The 23,955-nt window shown below is 40.6% G+C and overlaps 1 protein-coding gene across 1 annotated transcript in view; it reads left to right on the plus strand.

Annotated features, from left to right (window-relative positions):
* The window catches only part of LOC118412371 (calcium uniporter protein, mitochondrial-like), a 37,004-nt gene extending 17,058 nt beyond the window's left edge, over positions 1 to 19,946 (plus strand). Inside the window, exons 2-8 of the mRNA XM_035815199.1 lie at positions 434 to 503; positions 624 to 690; positions 1,071 to 1,174; positions 1,358 to 1,462; positions 5,792 to 5,958; positions 12,572 to 12,775; positions 13,560 to 19,946. Of these exons, the coding sequence (XP_035671092.1) occupies positions 434 to 503; positions 624 to 690; positions 1,071 to 1,174; positions 1,358 to 1,462; positions 5,792 to 5,958; positions 12,572 to 12,775; positions 13,560 to 13,763 (921 nt within the window). The 3' untranslated portion in view covers positions 13,764 to 19,946. The remainder of the gene's footprint in view (positions 1 to 433; positions 504 to 623; positions 691 to 1,070; positions 1,175 to 1,357; positions 1,463 to 5,791; positions 5,959 to 12,571; positions 12,776 to 13,559) is intronic.
* The last annotated feature ends 4,009 nt before the right edge of the window (positions 19,947 to 23,955 follow it).

A 23,955-nucleotide genomic window follows, 5' to 3' on the forward strand; every position in this document is an offset into this window, starting at 1 on the left:
TTAGGTATAGTAATGTTCAGCCCCACCAACTGTTAACAGCTTCATGGCTTGGGGTCAGTGTCTTCATTATCATTACTGTAGGAACTTCTAAAGCATGTTAATTTCTTCTGCATCTATGGCTATCAAGCAAACTTTGGTGTAAGATGACCTCAAGATATTTTTACCAGGACAACTGCATCAGAGCATATTTGCTTTAAGAAGATGGTTTAAAAAATGTGTATATGATTTGTAAACAAAGCACATCAACTGGTAAAGTAATCTTTTCCAAGTAGTTTCTTCTCACAAAAAAGATTTCTCTAGTACAGCCTTTCTGCCTGCCAAAAGTGGAATCACCAAGCTTTCGTCCAAAGCAGGGCAGATACTTGATTATACATGTGTATGTAGAATAGTATAAGATGATAAACTGTGTTTTTTGTCTTTCTTCCTTCTCCAGATACCTCAGGGCTGCCATGTGTGGATGTGTGCCAGGCTAGCTTTTAGTACATCAGCTGTGAACTATAGTGGTAAGGGAACATTCAATACTTTTGTGTCTGCATATGCCTCTTCATACTTTGTTTCTGTACTTTGTTTCTGTACTTTGTTATTGTGAAATTGCAACTTTTGTTGTTATTTATTGTCCCCAGAAGTAACAGTTGAGTACAGAAGCGGGCTGCCCAGTGTGACAGTCCCACTGCCATCGAAGAATGACAGGTTGGTGGTTGAAACATTTTCTTTTATCTTGGTGCCAATATTGGGCAAGAAAATCTCAGTTGAGCGAACCAGTTGATACATGTGTATGCAGGTAGCCTTGTGAGCAATCTAAGAATGACAGACATCTTGATTCATTCTGAAATCTAAGGGTTTCAAGCAGTATTACATGTATTAGTATTATATTGAAATCAGCCCATACAGTAAGACATGGCTACACTAGGGATGATACATATATTCTTAAACATAATATCATATGTTGTGTATAAACTGTTTAAGAGATATTTGATGACCGAGTGAGAGCTACATATAACTAAATGTGTAATGCAGGTTGCTCGGTTAGCATGGAACCATGCCAAACAAAGTTTCTGTGTACATTACAGGTGTAGGTTCACGCTCAAACCCATCAGTAACACAGTAGGGGACTTCCTGAGGTACCTGAAGGATGAGGATGGAGGCATTGAGAGGACTGCCGTATACACAACTGGTCAGTCCCATATATAGGTCTACAAAAAGCTGTTTCAGATTTCAAACCTTTGGCAAAGCCATAGTTTCCTTCGCTAAGTTGTAATCTGCTGTTTATATAATTTAATTGTCAAGCTTTATTATCTTAGGCTGTTATACTAAACAATCTTTAAGTTGGTACATGATTTGTCATTTCCTGAAACAGATGATGTGAAGATTGCACAATCAACCACCATCGACCAGTTGGTGCAGAATGACTTCAAACTTCTTATCAACGACACCACGTACACTGTCCAGGCACCGGAGCAAGGTGAGGGACAACCAGCCTTTCTCAATAGTCATGTGCTTGCATTGGCACATTCAGAGTCCTCCCCAGAGGATGGAATAACGGAGGCCCTCCACTATACTCCTAGCCCAGCTCCACTATACTACTTTTCAAATTTAGTGTGTTTCTTCACTATTTTCTTGGTTAGTTTTGCTAAAATTAATGAAAATTCACAGGTTTTTGTGCCAAGTGGCATCACTTTTCCAGTCGACATTGCAAAAACTTTTGAATGGGCGATGATCAAAACAATAGTCATTTTGCCACTTCACAGCAATGGAATCACTATAATGTATTTGACACCCTCTGTCATTGCTAAATCAACCCATTGTCACGAAAGCGCAGCAGGTTATTTTTGCCAGCCCCTCCACTATACTAAAGAATTCTGGGGAGAACCCTGCACATTGTAAGCAAAGATTCACGCACCTCTCTTTAATCACTTGTTTTATGTGTTGTAAAATGAACCCATGAAATATATATTATCAACGAAAATAATCAAACTGTTTGTTTTTTTCGGAGGGGTGCAGGGAGAGGGTATGGATGGTGCATTTGAATTCATACAAGCGATGCCTGAGGGTGAATAAGCCATTAAAAAGATGATATATATCTGAGGTACCCAAGCTTTTAATTACAGGTCAGAATGGATTATTCAGGAATATTGGGATCTCTATATAGAGCAGCAGGCAGAATGTATTAGGAGTCACCTTACCATGCAAGTCAATTAACACTGTGGAACCTATGAGGGCTTTCCCAAGGACCCCATAGGTGGTTGATGTGTTTTACTGTTCGTGAGTGGATCAGGACCCATCCCTGTAATGTGTGTATCAGAGCTTGAAGTGATCTAAAAACTGGGACTGTGGCTGTAGGAGATTATCAGAATGTTAATGTATATCACATGTCATGTACCTCCTTGCTGTGTGAGGGCAGAACAACCTTGCCAAATTGTGATATTCCAAAGTGTAATTTATGATGCAAATGCCAAAACTGTTGCCATCAGGCACGTTGCCTCACACAGCAGTCTCCTCCCTGGTGGATGAAACTATTGCAGAAATGCTTTCAGCGAGTGAAGTTATCTGCGACAGTTGCCGTTTTCCACGTTCTGTAAGTGATCAGTTGTGCTCATCAGTACTCAGATCATTTACCTCATGCTGCCTGGAGGCACCTCGACCCCATAAACCTCCAGAACGTTTGCTGAGCTATACCCAAGGTTATCTGGCACTGTTCTCTCCACAGATGGCTTGGTTTCCAAACCTAGCTAGGGACAGAGGTCATTGTCATAATATGCAATTTTGAGAAATTGGATGGTGGATAAAATGGGACATCATTTGTGCTGTGGGAGGCTCTCATTGTGCTGGATTAATTAGGTGCTGATGGGACAGGCAAAGCCCATATTATTACCACAGAAATATTGTCATGCTAGATCAGAACATGCCATACAGTCACAAGATGGTTAAAAACTCATGGTTCGGCTGCCCTTATATTTGGTATCGTGGTATAACAGTGTCCAAAATACAAAGTGAATTCATACAATATGCTACATGCACTAGAGATGTTTATCAAGAATTGTCTCCTTTCTTAATCAAATCACTCTTTCCATACATTTTTGTTAAGATACTGCACTTAATGAAATTTTGGCTGTGCAAGTCTAACATTCCTTTGGTCAATTTTTGACATTGAATTGTGAAAATCTTGCAGGAGAGATGCTTAACATAATACCGATACCAACCCTTATACCAGGGTTCGAAATACACATACTTAACTTGCAATTTGCACATAATTTTCGAGATTTGCACGTAAAAATATTCTGAACTTGCAATCTTGCATGTTGAAAATACCTGGCCATAGCAAATACTCTCAGGAATTAGACACCCTACTCTTAGACAGAACGACATATGGACGTCTGTCTTTTTCCTTCCTTGTTTTTGCTGGTAACTTTCTCCGGTAGCTTCACTGGATGTAATCAAAATTCGCCGATACAAGCTAGCGATACTCGTCGCAATCGCCGCCTAGTCTTATTTTGCATGTAAATTTTTCAAATTGGACATAAAAGTTTTCCCAACTTGCAATTTTGCATGCAGCAAAAAAAAGAGTATTTCGATCCCTGCTTATACTATCATCCTTTGATGAATATGGGCTAGGATAGAAAATCAATCTAGATGCACTACAGATGGGCAAATGGATGAATGGGAAATCTTTAAGTTGGTACATTAAGACCGGTTAATCTATTTTACTGACACACTTAAACCCAGAGACTTTGAAGGCGAGCAGGAGCAAGCTCAGAATAGGTGTGGGCTTGGTCTAAGATATTGTCTCAGCTGCTAAATTACTGTACTGTTTGTCATGTATTGCGTCTTGAAAGCATTGTGATTAGCCATATATGTTCCCTGCTAAAACATCTGAGATTGTGCATTTAAGATGGATAGCAGGGCTCAAAATACTGGGTGCATGTGCACCCAGGTGCACCAAAAATTGGAGCTGTGCACCCAATTATTTTCTGTGGGTGCACAGGGTGCACTCAATATTTTCATAGGCTTATGTATGTAAAGATATCAAAGTATACTAGTATACATCATATTCTTGACATCTGTTAGAAAGATAATAAAAATGCCTGTCATGGTACTTGATGAAAACATAACTAAGTTTTGTTATCAGGTTTTTCTGACATTCTACTTAAATTTAAGTGGTGCACCCAAAAAATTTTTGGTGCACCCAATTTATTAAGCTGGGTGCACCAGTGCACCTAATCCCAAAAATGAATTTCTAGCCCGGTACTTTGTTATAGTTGTAGTGTTAATCTCTCACAGGAAGCACACTCAGGCCGTTCCATAGATTGTGCCACCTTAGAAACATGTAGCACATCAAGCCAGGTGACCTGGTCTTACTTCAGTGTCGTCGTCTTAGGAATGAAAAATAAAGGTAGCAGCTACGGCCTAGTTCTGGAAGGCTGCCCGATTACTCTGGTCAGGTGTCCTAATAAGATATGCTGTCAAGCTTGCATATACTACAGGGCTCGAAATACCACCTGCATATGCAGGTTAGTGCAGGTAAAAATGGATCTGTGCAGGTATTTCTGGTGTCTACCTGCACCTAACCTGCACTGATCTATGTACTGGGTTTTATACATAAATGTCAAATGATGTAGGTGTATGTGGATTGTTCTTAGCTGCATTGGCTGTTAACGTTAATACCGATAAAGGTTAAAAGAAAAATAGCAATGGTTCCTGAAGAAAGTTAGTATGATCCATACTTCCTAAATTCAGAGTGGTGCAGGTAATATTTGTCTGGTGCAGGTGATTTTCAATGTTACCTGCACCAGTGCAGATATGCAGAAAAAGTATTTCGAGCCCTGTACTACTAGTATTTAGGGAGTTGTTGTGTATTGTAACTTAGGCCACGTCAATTTTTTTTCTTGGCTTTTGGATTAGCAAAAGTAATGAAAACGCAGAATGAAAGGCATGCATCTGGATATGTCCAGTGTAAGCAGGCTTTTAGCCAGGCATGCGTCAACGTGTCATCTGGACGCACTTTTCTTAGAATAACAAGAAATTTGATGCCCCTGGACGCCCTATCCTGGGGAGAAAATCGTCTGACTAGCATGAAATTCTGATTGACCAGGGATGCTACAAGGTCATCTGTGGTCACAGGCTTCTACTGTGACATCTGTAACAGTATCTTTGCCCTTTGGGATACCATAGAATGCACTGTTTTAACTCAAAACCATCAAAAACTCTGCACCATGGAGGGTGGATGCCCCCAGACCCCCCCCCCCCCTACAATTGTCACTTACCGCGACTCACCACTAAGTTTGGACCCCCTATTATAAAATCCTAGCTAAAAGCCTGAGTGTAAGTATTGTCAGTTTCATGTTTTCCTCCCAGTCTGCTGATTTCATCAGGGAATTTTTATTGACACAACAAATACTTTCATACAGTCCACTACAAACTTCAAAGAAGGAGTAAAAGATAAATCTTAAAAACGTAGCCTTCATGAACAATAATGGCTAATATACATAAATCTCTGATGTCTTCATACAATCAAGTGAGGCCTATTATTGTGGGTTTTGGTAGTGTTTTCTATTAACAATGCAATCTTTTCAGTATTCATCTACTTTTGCATTGTGATAGTTGTCAGATCTAAACATAATTATTCTCAAATCTGTACATGGCATTGTGTCTCTTGAAGTTCGCAGAACTAATTAGATAAAACGTCTTTTCAATGTCACCTCTTGCTGAATTTTTAATTCAAAGTGTCTGAGAACAAAAAGGAAATTGATTGCTGTGGCCTTATCTATGTCCCTTGGTGTTCTGTGCCCTACAGGGAGGTTACTGTCCATGTCTGAGGACGTGACGACCATGGACGACATCAAGGCCATGATCTCCCAGCTGCACACCTCCCTGAACATCGAGCAGTTCCAGCTGCAGAGGGAGCAGGACATCCTGAAGAAGATGGAGGATCTGCAGGTGGAGATAGAGCCCCTGGAGAAGGTCAGTGAGATGCCACTCATCCTGATCCTGTTTGAATCACCTGGATAGCATAGTTTTCAGTCCAGGGCTCTAGCCAGCTCGAAATTTTTTTCCGTCAACCAATTCCCATTGTCACGAAAATCGTGAAAACACTCTTCCATGAGTTAGAAAGACTGAACTGAGACCTTGAAAAACGGGTTTTTAATGAGATTATCGTATGCTAAAGGGCGCCGACACACTTCGTCAACAATAATAACAATAGCAAAACAAACAGTGTGTTACGGCCATGGACGGCGCCCCCAAGCCGCCTGTAGCTTCAACCAAGGATTTTTGTGCGTCAAGGTGGACGGATTGGTTTTTCCGTCACACGCAGCAAATTTCTGTCAATTGACGGAAAAAGGGACGCTGGCTAGAGCCCTGCTTCAGTCATTCTTTTTCACAGAATCTTAGTACTGTAACAGCATTTCAGCTTGCAAGAATTTAATTTTGCAGTAGGGAGAAAATGAAGTGTGTGCTTTTGTTTTAAATTAGATGTTGAAACAAAGGTAAAAGAGTGAACATTTGCTTTCTTAGTGGGTTTAAGCTCGCGGGGATGAGGTCACTTCGAAAACAGCAAACATACCACTGTGAAAATTTCTGCATTTACAGTACAGAGGCGGCGGCAGCAAATTTCGCATGGGGGGGGGGAACTTTACTGACAGAACATTGCAGCACCCGTCGCGCGACCATCCTAGGGGGGTCCGGGGGCATGCTCCCCCGGGAAAATTTGAAATCTTGACCCTCTAAAACGCCATTTCCTTCGTTTTGACGGGCAAATTTTGCTGCCAGACTAAGCTAAATTTGATGGCAATTCTGTAAGAAAGACACATGGTTTTTAATAGCGAGGGCGATGCCCCAAAAATATTTTCATGATTTCGTGTACCGTAGGTGCAAGCTGTCGCAAGGTTGGTCTGGGGAAATTTCGGAATCTGCACCCTATGAAATGCAATTTTCTGTATTTTTAGGGACAAAATTTGCTGGCAGACTATGCTAAATCTAATGGCATTTTTGTCATAGAAAGAAATTGTTTGAGGGCGATGACCCACACAAATTTTCACCATGTCGTTGTAAGCGTCCGAGGCGCAAGTTATCGCTAGGGAGGTCCGGAGAAAATTTTGAAATCTTGACCGTCTGAAACGTCATTTCCTGCATTTGGGGGCCACATTCTGCTTGTAAACTAAGCTAAGTACGATAGTTAAATTCAGTTTAAAAGATTTTTGAGAGCGACACTCCCGCAACATATTGTCCTTCGCCGAAGACGCGGGCCGTCACAAGGGAGGTCTGGCGAAATTTTGAAATCGGGACTCTCTGAAACGCCATTTCTTGCATTTTCGGGGGTAAATTTTGCCGTTAGACTAGCTTGATTTAATGAAATTTCCATCATCCAAAAAATACACAAGGTTTCAGCTTGCTTTTCTGGGGGAGCGACGCCCCCCCAACATATTTTCCGGGGGGGCCGCCGCCCCCCCTGCCCCCCGGTGCCGCCGCCACTGCAGTAATATCATTTATGGTAAAGAAAAAATCGTTATCTCTACAAAAAGAATTGGCTAATCTAAATAATCTGATGATAAGAAAATGTTCACACAACTCACACCAGGGGGTGAAGGTAGATGTCGCAATGAAAAAATGCATGGTAGTGATGAGGTCACTTCGAAAACAGCAAACATGAAACCACCATGAAAATTCTATGATATTACTGTAAATGCAAGTGTTTGAGTTCACACAACTCACACCAGGGGGTGAAGGTAGATGTCGCAATGAAAACATGCATGGTAGAGGAAACTACAGCTAAGTAGCTACCCACCCGGTGAAGCAGCCACTATACTATTGGATAGGGCTGGGTACCGGTACAGAAAATTCAGGTCCAGGTCCGGTTCAGATCCAAAGGATCAGGTCCGGACCTGAACCTGGACCTGATTCAGTATGACTCATACCAATGGTCCATTTCACTACATAGAAATCTGTTTGGTGGAGTATCAGACTTACACTGGCGTTTTAAAATCCTACAACGCTAACTGCATCTATACGATTGGCTTTAAAACTTGGTAGAAAGTTACTACAAACTCTACTCCACTTCACTCTTGTTATTTTCTTCCACCTGCAAGCGCCAAAACGTGTGAATGGCTGATAAAATAATCTGTTAATTTTCTAATCGGTCCAACATCCGGTCCACCTGATTTTTTCAGGTCCGGTTTTTCTGGACCGGTGTTATAAGAAAAACCGGTTTTGTACCGGTACGCTGTACCGATACCCAGCCCTACTATTGGAGCAGACATAAACCAGCCAGGATGCACCCAGGCTAGTAATTTCTTGCACCACAGAATAATTTTATGCTTACTATTGTGTAAAGATGGTCTTCACATTGCAGTAAATTTCATGGAGGGTGTAATATGAGTCGTATCACTGACCTACACATCCTATAGATGCAGTTCTAATGTCATAAATGGCACAGAAGGCCCCTTTATACAATGCTGAATGCTATAAAAACGTAAGGGTATACTGTAGAAAGGTGAGCTAATGGACTATATTCTTTGAAATGTGATTTTTATTGGAATGTCTAACCTGATCTATACTTGAAGCAAATTGGAATGATCAAACATAACCAGATTAATTCCAAGCCAATGCTTGTTTTTAGCAAAAGCAAAATTTCCCTCCCTACTCGTACTTTTATGTTATTTCAAGGACACGAAGCAAAGTTTTTAACTCAAGGTGAGTTATATATATAGCCATAGCCGTTCCAAACCACTGCCTGTAAAAAAAATCAGTGAAAGCTACAGGGTAGAAGGTCTAACAAATGAGGTATGCAGAGAGCATCTGACACTGAAATATTTGTTCATCTTGCTATAATATTTCTTTTGTTGGCAGTACCATTTTTCAGTGCTCTACGTCAAGCCAACTTGTCATTGCGTAAACACCTAATGTTTAATGGGAATCAATTGAGAATACAGCACGCATCCATAATTTATAGAATGTGGGAAGACGATATGTTAGAATTTGACCTAGTTGGCCATAGTGCATTAATCAATGGGATGGCATCATCTCTCTGAGAAAAAAGTGTTTGTTCGGCATCATCATAGAGGTTACAAATGTATGTTAACAGGGCTCGAAATACCACCTGCATATGCAGGTTAGTGCAGGTAAAATTGGAGCTGTGCAGGTATTTCCTGTGTCTACCTGCACCTAACCTGTACTGGTCCATGTACTGGGTTTTATACACTTACATAAATGTCCTATAATGTAGGTGTATTTGGATTGTTATTAGCTGCATTGACTGTTACCACATATAGTGTATTAAAGAAGAAATAGCAATGGTTTCTGAACAATTCTAGTATGATCCATACTTCCTAAATTCAGAGTGGTGCAGGTAAAATTTGTCTGGTGCAGGTAATTTTCAATGTTACCTGCACTGGTGCAGGTATGCAGGAAAAATATTTCGAGCCCTGGTTAAGTTTTGAATAACGCAGCACATAACAAGTAATATAACACACCAGACAGGCTACACATGCGAGAACTGGAACACGCTCAAGTATTAGATATTCATAAATAAAACTGTAACTATATATGCTAGCTGTCAGCTGCATCTGGATCCATGCACTGGTTGAGGGTTGAGAAGCAAAAATTAGGTCACTAATGTCTTTTAAGTACAGAATTAAAGATTTTCTGTGTCTCAAAAAAAAAGAAAATATTTGGCTGATACATATATGTCTCAAAATAAGGTTCTTAATTGTTCAAATGTTGTTGATATTTGTGTTTTCAACTTAGAAATTGGCTGTCTGAATTTAGATACTTTTCCCCATACTGAATTGGAATGGTCCAATTGATAATCAATACAGTCCTATATTGTATTCAAATGTGACTTACCCTGAATACTAAGAAGGAAATTAGTGAACCAAACCAAGAATGCTAGATACCTTATGTCATCAAATTAGTGTTGTCCATATTGAATAAATCAAGATCATATCATGGTCAGCATCAATTCAAATTAGATTCAAGCCGGCCTACATTTGTAAATCATGTTATAAACAAAATAGTTGAAAAACTTCAGGGCAATATAAATTGTTTGATTGTGGGCCTTTGCTCAGTGAAATCAGAGAGGAATTGTGATGAAATGCTAGGCCATAACCAGGGCTCGAAATACCACCTGCATATGCAGGTTAGTGCAGGTAAAATTGGAGCTGTGCAAGTATTTCTGGTGTCTACCTGCACCTAACCTGCACTGGTTCATGTACTGGGTTTTATATATACAAATCCTATAATGTAGGCGTATATGAATTGTTTTCAGCTGCATTGACTGTTACCAGATTATAAAAGAAAAAAATAGCAATGGTTCCTGAAGAAAGTTAGTATGATCCATACTTCCAAAATTCAGAGTGGTGCAGGTAAAATTTGTCTGGTGCAGGTAATTTCCAATGTTACCTGCACCAGTGCAGGTATGCAGAAAAAAGGATTTCGAGCCCTGCCATAGCCGAAGCAACTGGATCACCCGGTACTTCTTTCTTTCTACTGTAAAAACAGTATGATTTGTGACAAGGAAAAGTCTTCATTTTGACTAATATACTGACCTACTATACTATAATCAACTGACCTACTATACTTACCCATGGTCCACAGAGAAGCGTTTCGAAGGTCTATAACATATTCAGGCACAGTTCTGTGGAATAGTCTGAGGCAGAACTTGAGGCAGGCGCCCTCTTTATCGTCGTTTAAGAACTTGACTCGACTAGAAATTATGTAACTATGGACTATGAGATGGACTGAAATTATGTTGAATACGAAAGGATCTATGGAATGTTGAATTGTATATTTTGTGTACTGCATTGTATTTAGAAGGTATTTAGACCTCTGACCTCCCCCACCCTTGAAATCTTGAAAAACGGCTCAGGCCGAATGATGTATCAAGGTTAAATAAAGGTTGAAAAAAAAAAAAATTAGATGAATGCATATGGGAATTGCAGACACCACTATGAGATCTAATATTTAAAGCTTAGTGTTCAACCATTGCTGAAGAAGGACTGTTTGAATCTCTGCTTTATGATATGATAACATTAGCAGGGCTCGAAATGCTTTTTTCTGCATACCTGCACCGGTGCAGGTAACATTGAAAATTACCTGCACCAGACAAACTTAACTTGCACCTGTGACTCTGAATTTAGGAAGTATGGATCATACTAAAATCGTTCAGGAACCATTGCTATTTTTTGAAAATACTTTATAGGTGGTAACAGTCAATGCAGCTAATAACAATCCATATACACCTGCATCATATGACATTCATCATGTATAAAACCAGTACAAAATGTACATGGACCAGTGCAGGTTACTTGCAGGTAGACACCAGAAATACTTGCACAGCTCCAATTTTACCTGCACTAACCTGCATATGCAGGTGGTTTTTCAAGCCCTGTAACAAGCAGGGCTAGAATGTCTGGGCTGGGTACTGGCAATATCCTTTTATTGGAAAGTAATATTAGTAAGCCATTCTTCCTTCTGCAGGACCCACATGTAGTGACAGGGGGCTCTTCAACCTTTTGTATGTATTGATAGAATTGATATGTTTACATGCAGGCTTTTAGCCAGGCATGCGTCAACGCGTCATCTGGACGCACTTTTCTTAGAATAACAAGAAATTTGATGCCCCTGGACGTCCTATACTAGGGAGAAAATCGTCTGACAAGCATGAAATTCTGATTGACCAGGGATGCTACCAGGTCATCTGTGGTCACAGTCTTCTACTGTGACCTCTGGAACGGTATTTTTGCATCTTAGGATACCTAAGAATGCACTTTTTTAACTTAAAATCATAAAAAACCTCTGCACCATGGAAGGTGGATGCCCCCAGACCCCCCCTACAATAGTCACTTACCGCGACTCACCAATAAGTCTGGACTCCCTATTATAAAATCCTAGCTAAAAGCCTGCGTAATCCATGGCTTACTTGTATACTGGAAGTACTTTTCAAAATGGAAATTGTACTACAGCTGTATTAGTTTTTTTCCATGTCTAAAAAATTTTGTGAATGTTCTTGTTCTTGACCTTTTTGTGACAAATGTTCACAGATTTCTCCTGACCAATTGTTCTTGTCAGGCTAAGAAAGCTATAGACCTGTATGCAGCAAAGCGCAGCCGCTTCCTTGTGTGGGCGGGGTTAGGTTATATGGCGCTGCAGTTTGGCGTCTTGGCCCGGCTGACGTGGTGGGAGTACTCCTGGGATATCATGGAACCCGTCACGTACTTCATCACGTACGGGACGGCCATGGCTGCGTACGCTTACTTTGCCGTAACCAGACAGGTACAGTGGGCATGGCAGGACGTGGCTGTATAAGGGAGCCGAGAACTCTGGTGTGAAACCTTAATATAACTTTTGGCTTTTTTTTTTTTACACCCTCCACAATTTTGACAAAATTTCTTCATGAGTGCTAGAAAACAAACACCAAAGTCATATATCAGATGTATAACGCATCATTAAATCATGCAGATTTGTATGACAGGTCAAAAGTTTGTCTCACACCAGTGTTCAAAAGCTGACCTTTGACTATTGTGCCGTGACGTTCCCGTGTCTGTGTGAGTAATCCCGTCCCTGATGTTTGTACCCCTAGGTTAGAAAGGAGCTTGCCACGCGTGCGGAGAAACGCACCACCTTCATAGTGTACTCCGGGCTCGCGTACATGGCCTTGCAATTCGGCCTGTTCGCTCGCCTGACTTGGTGGGAATACTCGTGGGATATCATGGAACCTGTGACGTATTTTACTGGATATGCGATGTCGATGGCTGCATACGCTTACTTCATTGTCACAAGACAGGTGTTGTATCATGATCTATTTTTTTTAGCACACACTGGTCACTTTGAATTTGAAATTTCACCTTTCAAATCTCATTGTCAGTTTCTCAACTTTCAATTAATTGCTGGATATACAATTGATTAAAAGCTTGAATAATGCTTTTTTTTATTTTTGTCATGTTAACAATTTTACAGCAAGTGTCTTTTCAAATTTAAAATGACCAATGTTGTTAGCATCGACACAGTACTAACCTTGCGACGTCTCCATTCCCATGCCTAATAATATGCATTCTTAATTCATCATCATTCATCATTCTTAATTGCATACCACCTTTGTTGTTACTGTGCCATGATCTGTTACTGTAACAGTTTTCTGTTGCTTTAATGTTTGCTAACTTTTTAGTTTTAAAGAGTAAACCATTGTTTTTTGTGGCCTTCTGTAACATGGTGTTGTCATGTCCAAGGGTTGGTCAAATAGGCCAGAGTAAGAAAGACTGGCTGAAAATGGAAGTTTATTTTCTCTCCACATCCATCAAATGGTCATGTTACTGTCAGTAATTATAACAAGACTGTGCCATGACTGTGGTCTGTGTGTAGTTTCGTGTATGATAAAACTGTTACTGTACTTGATGAGAATATGATATTACAGACCTGGTCCTTTAGAAATTCAACATTGCACCATCATTTCATAGCTGCACTCTGGCAGGCGTCTCTCTAACTGACTATTCTTATCTGTTGTGAAGAACATTAAATATTTCTTACCATTCTTTGCTACCCCCGCCCCCCCCTCCCCAAATCTCCTACAGGAGTATGTGTACCAGGATGCTGCAGACCGTCAGTACCTGCTGGGCTTCCACAAGAAGGCCAAGAAGGTCAAGTTCGATGTGCAGAAGTACAACTTCTTGAAGAGCCAGATCTACCAGTGCGAGGTGGACCTGAAGAGACTTAGGGACCCCCTGCAGCTTCACCTGCCCATGAAAGACGCAGAAGACATCGCTAGGCAGGACTAATGAACAATGAGGAGATTAGTGTAGATTTTACAATTAAAATGTGCACAAAGTCTGTTGATGATCACATACATGGTTGGCTATAGCATCAAGCATGGCTGTTAGTTCGGTCCACTGTAGCCTCTACTTTGCACTGCTTTCATTTCAGTCATCACAGATATGCAAATGAGTCCCTAATTTGCCTATTTGTGATGGCTTGCTGCTGCCCATTTTGTTTTACATGCAAACGTTGAGTTGTTAACTTCTATTGCTAACAGATGACATGAATACAGATAAAGGTTAGCATTAGTTGTTGTTGACGACTGATGCACTCTCTGTAAATGTGCTATGCAACTAAACTTGCAGGAACAGTGGTTGCGACTCAAGCAGTGGTGCTGAGAAGTTTCTACCAGTTCCTCCAGTAGTAAGAGTGGCTGCGGTTAAGTGATAGGGCTATATAGTCCACTTAATGACCCAGACCTCAGCCACATTCACATGTACACACCATGTGATACTGTCTTTTCCATAACTTTAGTATCTGTATGGTACAGAGATGACCCTACATGTAGGTGCCAGTGTAACCTGTCCTTAAAAGTTTATACATAAAAGCTCCTTGATTAAACCTGTTTATGGGCTGTTAGGCCACAGCTGTTTCACTACAAGTCCAGTTTGAATGTGTCAGCCTGAATTTGACAAATATGTAGAGCTCTATCTCCAACTCTTGAAGGTCTCAAGAGTGTCCTTACTCAAATCAATTTCTCGCTTTTCATTTATTTGCATCCCTGCAGGAATTAATTAACCATCCACCACTTTGTTCTGAAATGTACCTGATATATCCTGTACATAGTTGAGGCAACAGACTGACCTGGCACACCATGTGGAAATGTTCATCATACTGGTCTTGCTCCATACTAAAATTTACACACGAAGTCAACCATTCCATTAATGGTGTACAGTATGTCTTTTTAGACATAGCAGGATTTTTTGTTTGTTTGATTCTGCAGCTGCATTTTAATCAGGATGTTTATTGTACAAGTAGGTTTGTGTACCGTGGCTGCTTGTGGGATAGTTACAATTTTTTGCAACAACGCACAAACAGAAACCAGGGAAAGGTATCCAAAGCCAACTTCTTGGTTGTACAAGTCATGTCAGTTATGTCTGTGGGTAGACTGAAAGGACTTTCCTGCCGCCAAGTACATTTGTAGTACTAGAAAAGATCCCCTTTGTCAGATTTACCATAGCTCATCATGCCTGTAGTAATATTCAAGAGTCAGACTTCTAGATAGACATTTGTTATTTTGTGCTTAAGTGACAAACCAGTGTGGAAATTTCCAAACTTGACTGAAAGTGTACAAAGAAATGCATTTAAAAGTCTGTAGATTGAAGATCATCATCAATAATGAGACATATAGATGAAGGTCAGGTTTCTCATGGTCTGTTCTATCTGAGGAAGCCATGGGAAGCAAATCAAAGTCTGGACTGGAGCTGAACGTCTATAGATGTGCTGAAATGTCATTAGATTTTGCTCTGTGGGAAGCTGTAAGGAAAAAGATGGTCAAAGGAAGATGATGTTTGGCTCACCAGGTTATTTGCTTGGTGAATGCATGTCAGAAAGATTATTTGCACAGAAGAAGGTTGTAGAAGAAGTTTCAAGAAAATTGTGATGATGAATCCTTTGAGTTGTAGAATGCATTTAACACCTTCATCTCCATAGCCATTTTCTGAAGGAAAAAGAGCTGTTGTCCGTAATTTTGTCTCCAAGAAGAATTCACAGGCTTATTTCTGTGTTGACAGACTTCATAGCTTGCTTGTCTCTAATGCTGTTTGTCAGGCATTAGGTATGTGTGGTGAGAGGATATGTACAAGTAGGAAAGATTATGTTTAGACAACAGGCATTATTTTGTCTTTTTTCATAAGCGGCAATTTTAGCCAAGCTTTAACAACTTGAAGTGTTCGTTTGGTTCATGGTTGAAGTCAAGTCTTGAAAGGATGACATTGTCTATTGTTAAATGATGACACGTACCAAGTTGCCCAGCATTGACTTCACTGTGCCTCAGTGGGATACATGTCAATGTGTTCTAGGGGGAGACAGAAGTTATTGTTTGTGTGTCTCATAAATATGTATAAAATGGTGTTTCTAGCCACTCAAGTCCCTAGGTTAGGAACTGTGGTACTGATTCAAGATGCAGAATTTATCCCAGACAATTTCAACCTCCTTGAATGTTGTAAAACCTGATGTATATCATGATTTAAACAGCACCCTGTAGACATGACTATTTAATCATTACTTATGTAAGAAGGTAATGGCTTGCTATTTGCATTTACTGTATACATGGTTCTTGATTTGATAAAGCAAGGATAAAGGTAATTCAATTTTACCAATTTAGCAATCACTATTCAACCCCTGAAAATTTCATCATTGCCATTATTTGATTTTATCTGTCGTCAGCTAGAACCTTATTCCAACCATTGCAATGAAATGCTGTGACCTAGTCCCTGTCCCCAAAACTGCTAAAATTACTGACTGCGATATTAAGTGGATTCCCAGTATATCCTAGGGAAACAATGAAGTTGCTTGTATCCAGAGTTTACATACTGTGTATCAGTTTGTGTGTTTTGTTGTTACCTGTAGTTTTTCTTTATGGTTGATTACAGCTGTAAGCAGGATTGTTATGTTTGTTGCGCTAGGATTGTAGGTGGAAATTATGGAAGATATCTAATACAAGGTGAGGAATATTAATGAGGTATAGGTCTCAATGCAATGTGATGAAGACAATCAGTGGTACACTGTGATAAAACGTACTCAACTACCCCAGAATGAGTTTTGTTCTTCTGCAGCGACGTTTTGTATGTCAAATACTGTCAATTGCTGCAAGCTTGTAGACATGTTTGTCAAATTGACTCAAGCAAGGCTTTAGCTTAAGTGTTGTTAGAATTGGGCCCCCTTTATTTGCTGTATTTGTGGAAGTGTGAACTGATTTGGAATGGTGTGGGCCATCAAATGTATAAAACATCACATTGAAGCCAAATATGGAACATGTACTTGACAAGTGTATTTGTAAGATTGGGAAAACTATAGAATGAATAAACATCAACACCATTTACTTTGTCTCAAGCTATTTACAGAATTGGATATCATACAAAGTGACTTTTTTGTCAGAGTGACAAAGTCCTGGTGGATGAAATATTGAGCGTTGATATGAGCAATAAGGGATAGTCACCAAATTCATTGTCATTTTCAAAGGAAGATGCTTTTGTGTTACCTGTAGAATGATGTAAGATTGATCAAATAATCAGCTACATTTGAGCAACAAAAGCGTCTTCGTTTGGAGATGACTTGTGACTTTGCGAGACCCTCCCTATGGATAGAATTGTACATGCACATTAGCTGCTGCACTTTGTTTACATCTTCATGTGAGGAAACTTTGGGCCACACCAATTTAATTTCTTGGTTCACGGATTCGCTCGCTCCTATTTTTTGGAAAAAAAAATAAAAATAAAAATTACCACTTAGCAAATTTTCACCATTAATGAAACCAGTCACCAACTTTCTGGTGTAGCAAATTAGTCTTTATATTACAAGATCCTTAAAGTTTGGGAACAGGTGCTGTTACTGTACAATAATAGTGTTTTTGTACTTTTTTCAAGCTGAAAACTTTTTTTCTTTATATTTTGGATTAGCCGTTACCTTTACCCCAAGCATTTTACAATTTTTATTTTTGTTTCGCCCTCTCGCTCCATATTTTTTAGGAAAAAATCCGTGAACCAAGAAATTAGATTGGTGTGGCCTTGTGCTATAGCTGTCTAACCATCTCTTGCTGTATCTTTCATGTTGGTTTCTTTACTGTGTTTGTGCAATGCTTAAAAAACAGACTTTTCTGCCAAGGATCTCTATCCATGCTGCCTGCTACCCACGATATTGCTTCATTCTATGCAAAGAACTATAAGGGTCCTGTGTAGAAGGTTTTATAATGTTGTGGACATGAAGTTTGTAAAATATGCTGAAGACATTGTGGTTTCCTAGGTGGCAGAAATACACAGGCAATGGAGTTTTGGGAGTCGCCCTCAAGGTATGCTTCACAAAAAATAATTCAAAGTAATGGATCCCAATTTGTATCCATCATAGAAAATCACTATTGTCTCCCTCCTAAGGGTAGGTATATGCACCAAAATTGTATGAAAGGAGGCTCAAGGAGAGGTTGTTAGATGCCATTGTTGATAGTTAAGATATTAAGCTTAAAAGAGAGGTGCAAGATGTTTTAGACGACCTCCAACTGATGCTAATATATGGCGTTTCAGAAGTAAATATGGGGTAAAGCATTGCGCAAGGTTTTTCATCACCAAGAACCATTTGCTTGCGTAGATGTATGTTGGAAGCAAATGGTGCTAGACTCGATGGAAATCTTGGCTGCACACAAATGGGGACTATTTTTACACCTATCTCGCTACCAGTACACAACAACTGAGGCCAAATGATGCAGTCGGAGAGGAAATCGTCAATGTACTTAATGCTGTAACTTGCTGCGAATGCACCGCATTAAAGAAAGCTGCACAGCATTTTTAGGCACGTCTGTGTCTTACGTCAACTGCACCTTTTGAGAACTACTAATTGAAAGAAAATTTTACATTCTCTAACAGGAAAAACTTGGAATTTAAGATGAAGTATATATATAATGGCATGTTTTGGTAGATTAGAGAGAATGCGATACTATACTAACTATAGAGGTAGGTCAGAAACGGGAGAGAAACTTTCACTGCTGATGTTCAGAGCATTATAGCATGGGAAATTTTATACTGTTTGTAAATATGGGGAAATTGCTGGGTACGTTGCTACAATGAGAAAACTTGCAGATGTATTTCTACTGCAAAAAGAGGTTAGCCCTGTACTGTCTGGAGGCAAGCTGGTGCTGATGCTCCCAGAACTGTTATAACCAGACCTTAGATTGTACCAAGTCTGTATTGCCAAGATTTCTAACTTAGGTAAGAGTTTGATAAGATCATGGACTGTTTCTGTGTAACTTCTCACTTGGTTTGTTTCATCGTTTGCTGTTGAAAGTGAAGTCTTACTTTCTCTTTAACTGTTGTGATTTAGTGGTAACATTAACATTGTATATATATATATATACATGATGGTTTGATTAATGTTGATGGTGTCAGATCTTAAGTGTGTATTTTCTGTAGTAAAACAGTTTAGTTTAATCTGTGGTAATGGGTTTGTATTGCACTTTTTCTTACCCAATATGAATTTGCTGTCTTTGTTCCACAACATTGTTACTGTTACTTGTTACAACATTTCCACTCATGACTCATGGACATACTTGATGAACATGTATATGTGGCATTTGTAGAACACGCTGTTGCCTGATGTATGGTGTTCAGAATGCACATTTTCGTGTGGGGGATTGTTCAGGGCTCTACATGGAGGTTACCAGTGCATCTGGCAGACTCTCAATGTCAATACTGTACCAGGGCAAATAAGTGTAGAGGGACTTTCACATCTTTCACATCTTGATGTCTATGCTGTGTCTCTCATGCGGCACCCTCCAATGTAACCCTTAACTTTGTATCCAGATATGTTTTAGGCATTGTGAATACCTCCCTGAACAGTCCCTCAGAAATACATGTAGCTCTGACGAGAGCTTAGCGGCCAGGTAAAAGTTGAAGGCAAATAAATAAGAGATGGAAGTTTGTACTGAGACAAAGAAAGGTATTGCTGGTTTAGGTTGTTGGTGTGCCTTTGCTGAAAGCTAGGCACTTCTATGGCCATGCCTAACTGCTGCAGGTCGTATGTTGTGTAGGGCTAGGCAAGGGGTAACATATAATCTCCAAGCAGATATTCGGATGAAAGGTTGTACCACTTTCAGCCTACCAAACTTTTCCTTTTTGTATGCATGATTGTGATAGGTGCGAGAAAGAAAAGTTCGTTAGGAAGAAAATTTGATGATCTTTCATTGGTACGTCTGCTTGGAGATTATGCGATGTTGGTGACCCTGATTGTACTGATGTTTTCTGTACAAAGTTTGAGTGTACATCACAATCTGTTACATTGGTATGATTAACAGAATGACTACAAAAACAGATGAATTAGCTGAGAAGTGTTGGCACAGTCTGTTACTTAAATGTATGTTTAAACTGGCCACATGGTAAGATATACCGGTACTTTTACATGATGTTTCAAATAAAGTTTTGGTTGTGTTGGTAGTGTTAGTCCCATGTTGCAGTTGTATCATTTGCAAAGATTTCTTTCTGTGAATTTTAAGGAATAGTATAAAAGATAGTGAAGAAATAATTCTGTCCACAAATGTCACTCATTCTAGCCTCTAAAATGTTCTATGAGTTGGACTTTTTTTCTGATGGTATGTCAGTTTGGTTGCAGTTTGCTTCTATTGCACTCAGAATCATGTAACACTTGTTCACCTTTATCCGTAGGGTAACCTTTATCCGTTCTTTTTGAGAGCAGTGTATTTAGGAATACCAAGTCGACAGATGGTGGTCTCAAACTGTAATATCTTGAAAATAGCACAATTTGAAACTACCATCCATCGACTTGATATCCCTGGATACCCTGTTAAGCAACACAACGGATATAGGTTACCCCGCGGATAAAGGTGAACTATCGTTACACAGCCACAAGGAAGCAAATGCAGTAGAACTTATACACCATCAGAATAAAACAAAGGATATTGTCAGCCAAAAGCCTGACACGTAGGGCCTGCTTAGGCTAACGTCACATTTCCAAACTAGGACCCGGCTGGGCTGTTTTGGAAACAAAAAATAGAAATGTATACGTAAAAATATTCACAAATACAGTCAAACTTGTCTATAGTGGCCACTCAAGGGACCGGACAAATGTGGCCATGTGGCCACTGTAGACAGATGGCCTCTGTATAGAGGTGGCAACTTGTAGATAAAATACCCAAGGGACCGACAAAAAGTGGCCACTATGGACAGGTGGCCCCTCTGTAGAGGTGGCCCCTAATACAGGTTTGACTGTAATGCCTAGCATTATTCTCTTTACATCTTGTGTAGTTTGGTTGTCTTTCACATCATAAGTTCATACTTTTCGTTCTCAAATGCTGCCCAGCTGGGTCTTGGTTCGGAAATGTGATGGAGACTTCTGTCATTTATCCCAGCTGTGTTTAGATATGAAGCATTTCAGCCATTGTAAGTGACAGTGATGAGAAGTCAGAATCCCATGGAACACCATACATGTGCATGTCAGTGGAAGCATCAACTGATTGCTTGTTTCAAAAACCTGTTGCCAGTCAATTTACACATGATAGGCTTAAGTGTTTTGGTAAATTCATAACTCGGGGATGAACTGGGAAGGACCATTTGGAGGAGGGAGGTGTAGCGAAATCTTTTTCCCAGCTTGACACAAATGTATGTCAATTACATGTGAACCTTCCTTTTCTCTGTTCAAGATTTGAAGGCATCTATCCAGCGTTATGTATTGTATCATCCCATTGGTGCTATCTTTTTGGTAACTTTAAAAAAAATCCTTCTACGATCCCCTTCTCAAAATTCTTCCTGGTAGGTCCCTGATGATGTCGCATTAGTGCACCATCTACTACTTAAACATCACATCAATCAATTGAAACCATTTCCACTGAGCTGTCACTTGCATGTGACCAACATTAGGTGGTGTATGTGGTAATTTCATCTGTTAAATAGTAGTAACAAATGCACAAGGCAACATTCAATGTCAAGCCCAATAGGCAGAGCTATCATGTACAAGTAGATACTGAATATTTCTCTCATTTTCACTGTCATCCTGGCTTTACATCTACGGAGGAACACACAATGTACTTGACTCCCAATGCTTACATAATGCCAAAGCTTGTCTCTGCTGAATTTTGTACTGACATCTACCGAACTGCAAGTAAGCTAAGGACATAGATAATGATAAGGAACTCAGCTGTCTAAACGTGGAAATCTGAACGAATACCTCTTTCTACTAATTTGGAATAGATTGAATACAAGTTATATATAATAAAGATTAGGCTTAATTAGTTTTGGTAACAATGTCTTTATTGTGTTGTTCTCATTACATAGAAGTAGAGAGGCAGGTATTGGAACGAACGAATGGATGTAAGCATGCAAACAAAAACACGACCATATATGCTTAATCTACATTCAGATGCAGTAGCCGTGCCCTTGTTTTTAGCAGTGTCTTTGCGTGTTTTTATAGATAGAAAATGTATAAAGAAAAACGTTCAGAAAACACCAACAAACACGCTCAAAACAAGCCATCATGTCCGTAAGAGTGGGAGAGGGAAACGTAACCAGTACCACCGCCATGCCCCTATGTGTGGGAGAGGGAAACGTAATCAGTACCACGGTCATGTCCCTATGTGTGGGAGAGGGAAACGTAATCAGTACCACGGCCATGCCCCTATGTGTGGGAGAGGGAAACGTAATCAGTGCCACGGCCATGTCCCTATGTGTGGGAGAGGGAAACGTAATCAGTACCACGGTCATGTCCCTATGTGTGGGAGAGGGAAACGTAATCAGTACCACGGCCATGCCCCTATGTGTGGGAGAGGGAAACGTAATCAGTGTCACGGTCATGTCCCTATGTGTGGGAGAGGGAAACGTAATCAGCGCCACGGTCATGTACGTATGTGTGGGAGAGGGAAACGTAATCAGTGCCACGGCGATGCCCCTATGCGTGGGAGAGGGAAACGTAATCAGTACCACGGTCATGTCCCTATGTGTGGGAGAGGGAAACGTAATCGGTACCACGGTCATGCCCCTATGTGTGGGAGAGGGAAACGTAATCAGTACCACGGTCATGCCCCTATGTGTGGGAGAGGGAAACGTAATCAGTACCACGGTCATGCCCCTATGTGTGGGAGAGGGAAACGTAATCAGTACCACGGTCATGTCCCAATGTGTGGGAGAGGGAAACGTAATCAGTACCACGGTCATGTCCCTATGTGTGGGAGAGGGAAACGTAATCAGTACCACGGCCATGCCCCTATGTGTGGGAGAGGGAAACGTAATCAGTGCCACGGCCATGTACGTATGTGTGGGAGAGGGAAACGTAATCAGTACCACGGTCATGCCCCTATGTGTGGGAGAGGGAAACGTAATCAGCGCCACGGCCATGTCCCTATGTGTGGGAGAGGGAAACGTCATCAGTACCACGCTCATGCCCCTATGTGTGGGAGAGGGAAACGTAACCAGTACCACGGCCATATCCCTATGTGTGGGAGAGGGAAACGTAATCAGTGCCACGGTCATATCCCTATGTGTGGGAGAGGGAAACGTAATCAGTGCCACGGTCATGTCTCTATGTGTGGGAGAGGGAAACGTAATCAGTCCCACGGTCATGCCCCTATGTGTGGGAGAGGGAAACGTAATCAGTACCACGGTCATGCCCCTATGTGTGGGAGAGGGAAACGTAATCGGTACCACGGTCATGCCCCTATGTGTGGGAGAGGGAGACGTAATCAGTACCACGGCCATGTCCCTATGTGTGGGAGAGGGAAACGTTATCAGTACCACGGCCATGTCCCTATGTGTGGGAGAGGGAAACGTAATCGGTACCACGGTCATGTCCCTATGTGTGGGAGAGGGAAACGTAATCGGTACCACGGTCATGTCTGTATGTGTGGGGAAATTAGGCTGCTTATACCTCTGCCACAGTACTTCATATCTTATTTGGTCGATTTCTGACACTTCATTTGCAGGCATCAAAGTAATTTTGTGGAAGCCTTAGTCCCCTAACTATGCATTATTTGTATTTATTGTCAATGAAAACAATTCAGTAACAATAAGACCTGTGTGGCTTTACACATATAAACACAAGTATACAGATACAAAGGTAGTTACAAGGTAAAGATACAAAAACAAACAACACTTAATAGAATTATCTTAAGTTATCTGATACATATACATGGGCTCTGCTTCCTCTCTCTTCTTTGTAATGTTGAGGATATAGTTTAGTCAAAACGCGTAAGTTTTACTTATCTGCTATAAAATATTTCCCCTCTGTTCTCTATTGACCAGTGCAAAAAGGTAGCTTTGCTGTAAATAAACTACAGTTGCAAATGCCAGAGGCGCAGCGGCTCGTCATAGCGACATGTCATCGCCGCCTAAACTGGTTGACATATTGTACCGCTATTGCTACGCTCCCGTGGGGCCGCCCAACAATGTTTGGCGATGCAGGTGGGGCGTATGTTAACACCTGTCGAGGGATAAGAACTACCAA

The sequence above is a fragment of the Branchiostoma floridae genome, chromosome 3, assembly GCF_000003815.2.
Source record: "Branchiostoma floridae strain S238N-H82 chromosome 3, Bfl_VNyyK, whole genome shotgun sequence".
NCBI classification, from domain to species: Eukaryota; Metazoa; Chordata; class Leptocardii; order Amphioxiformes; family Branchiostomatidae; genus Branchiostoma; species Branchiostoma floridae.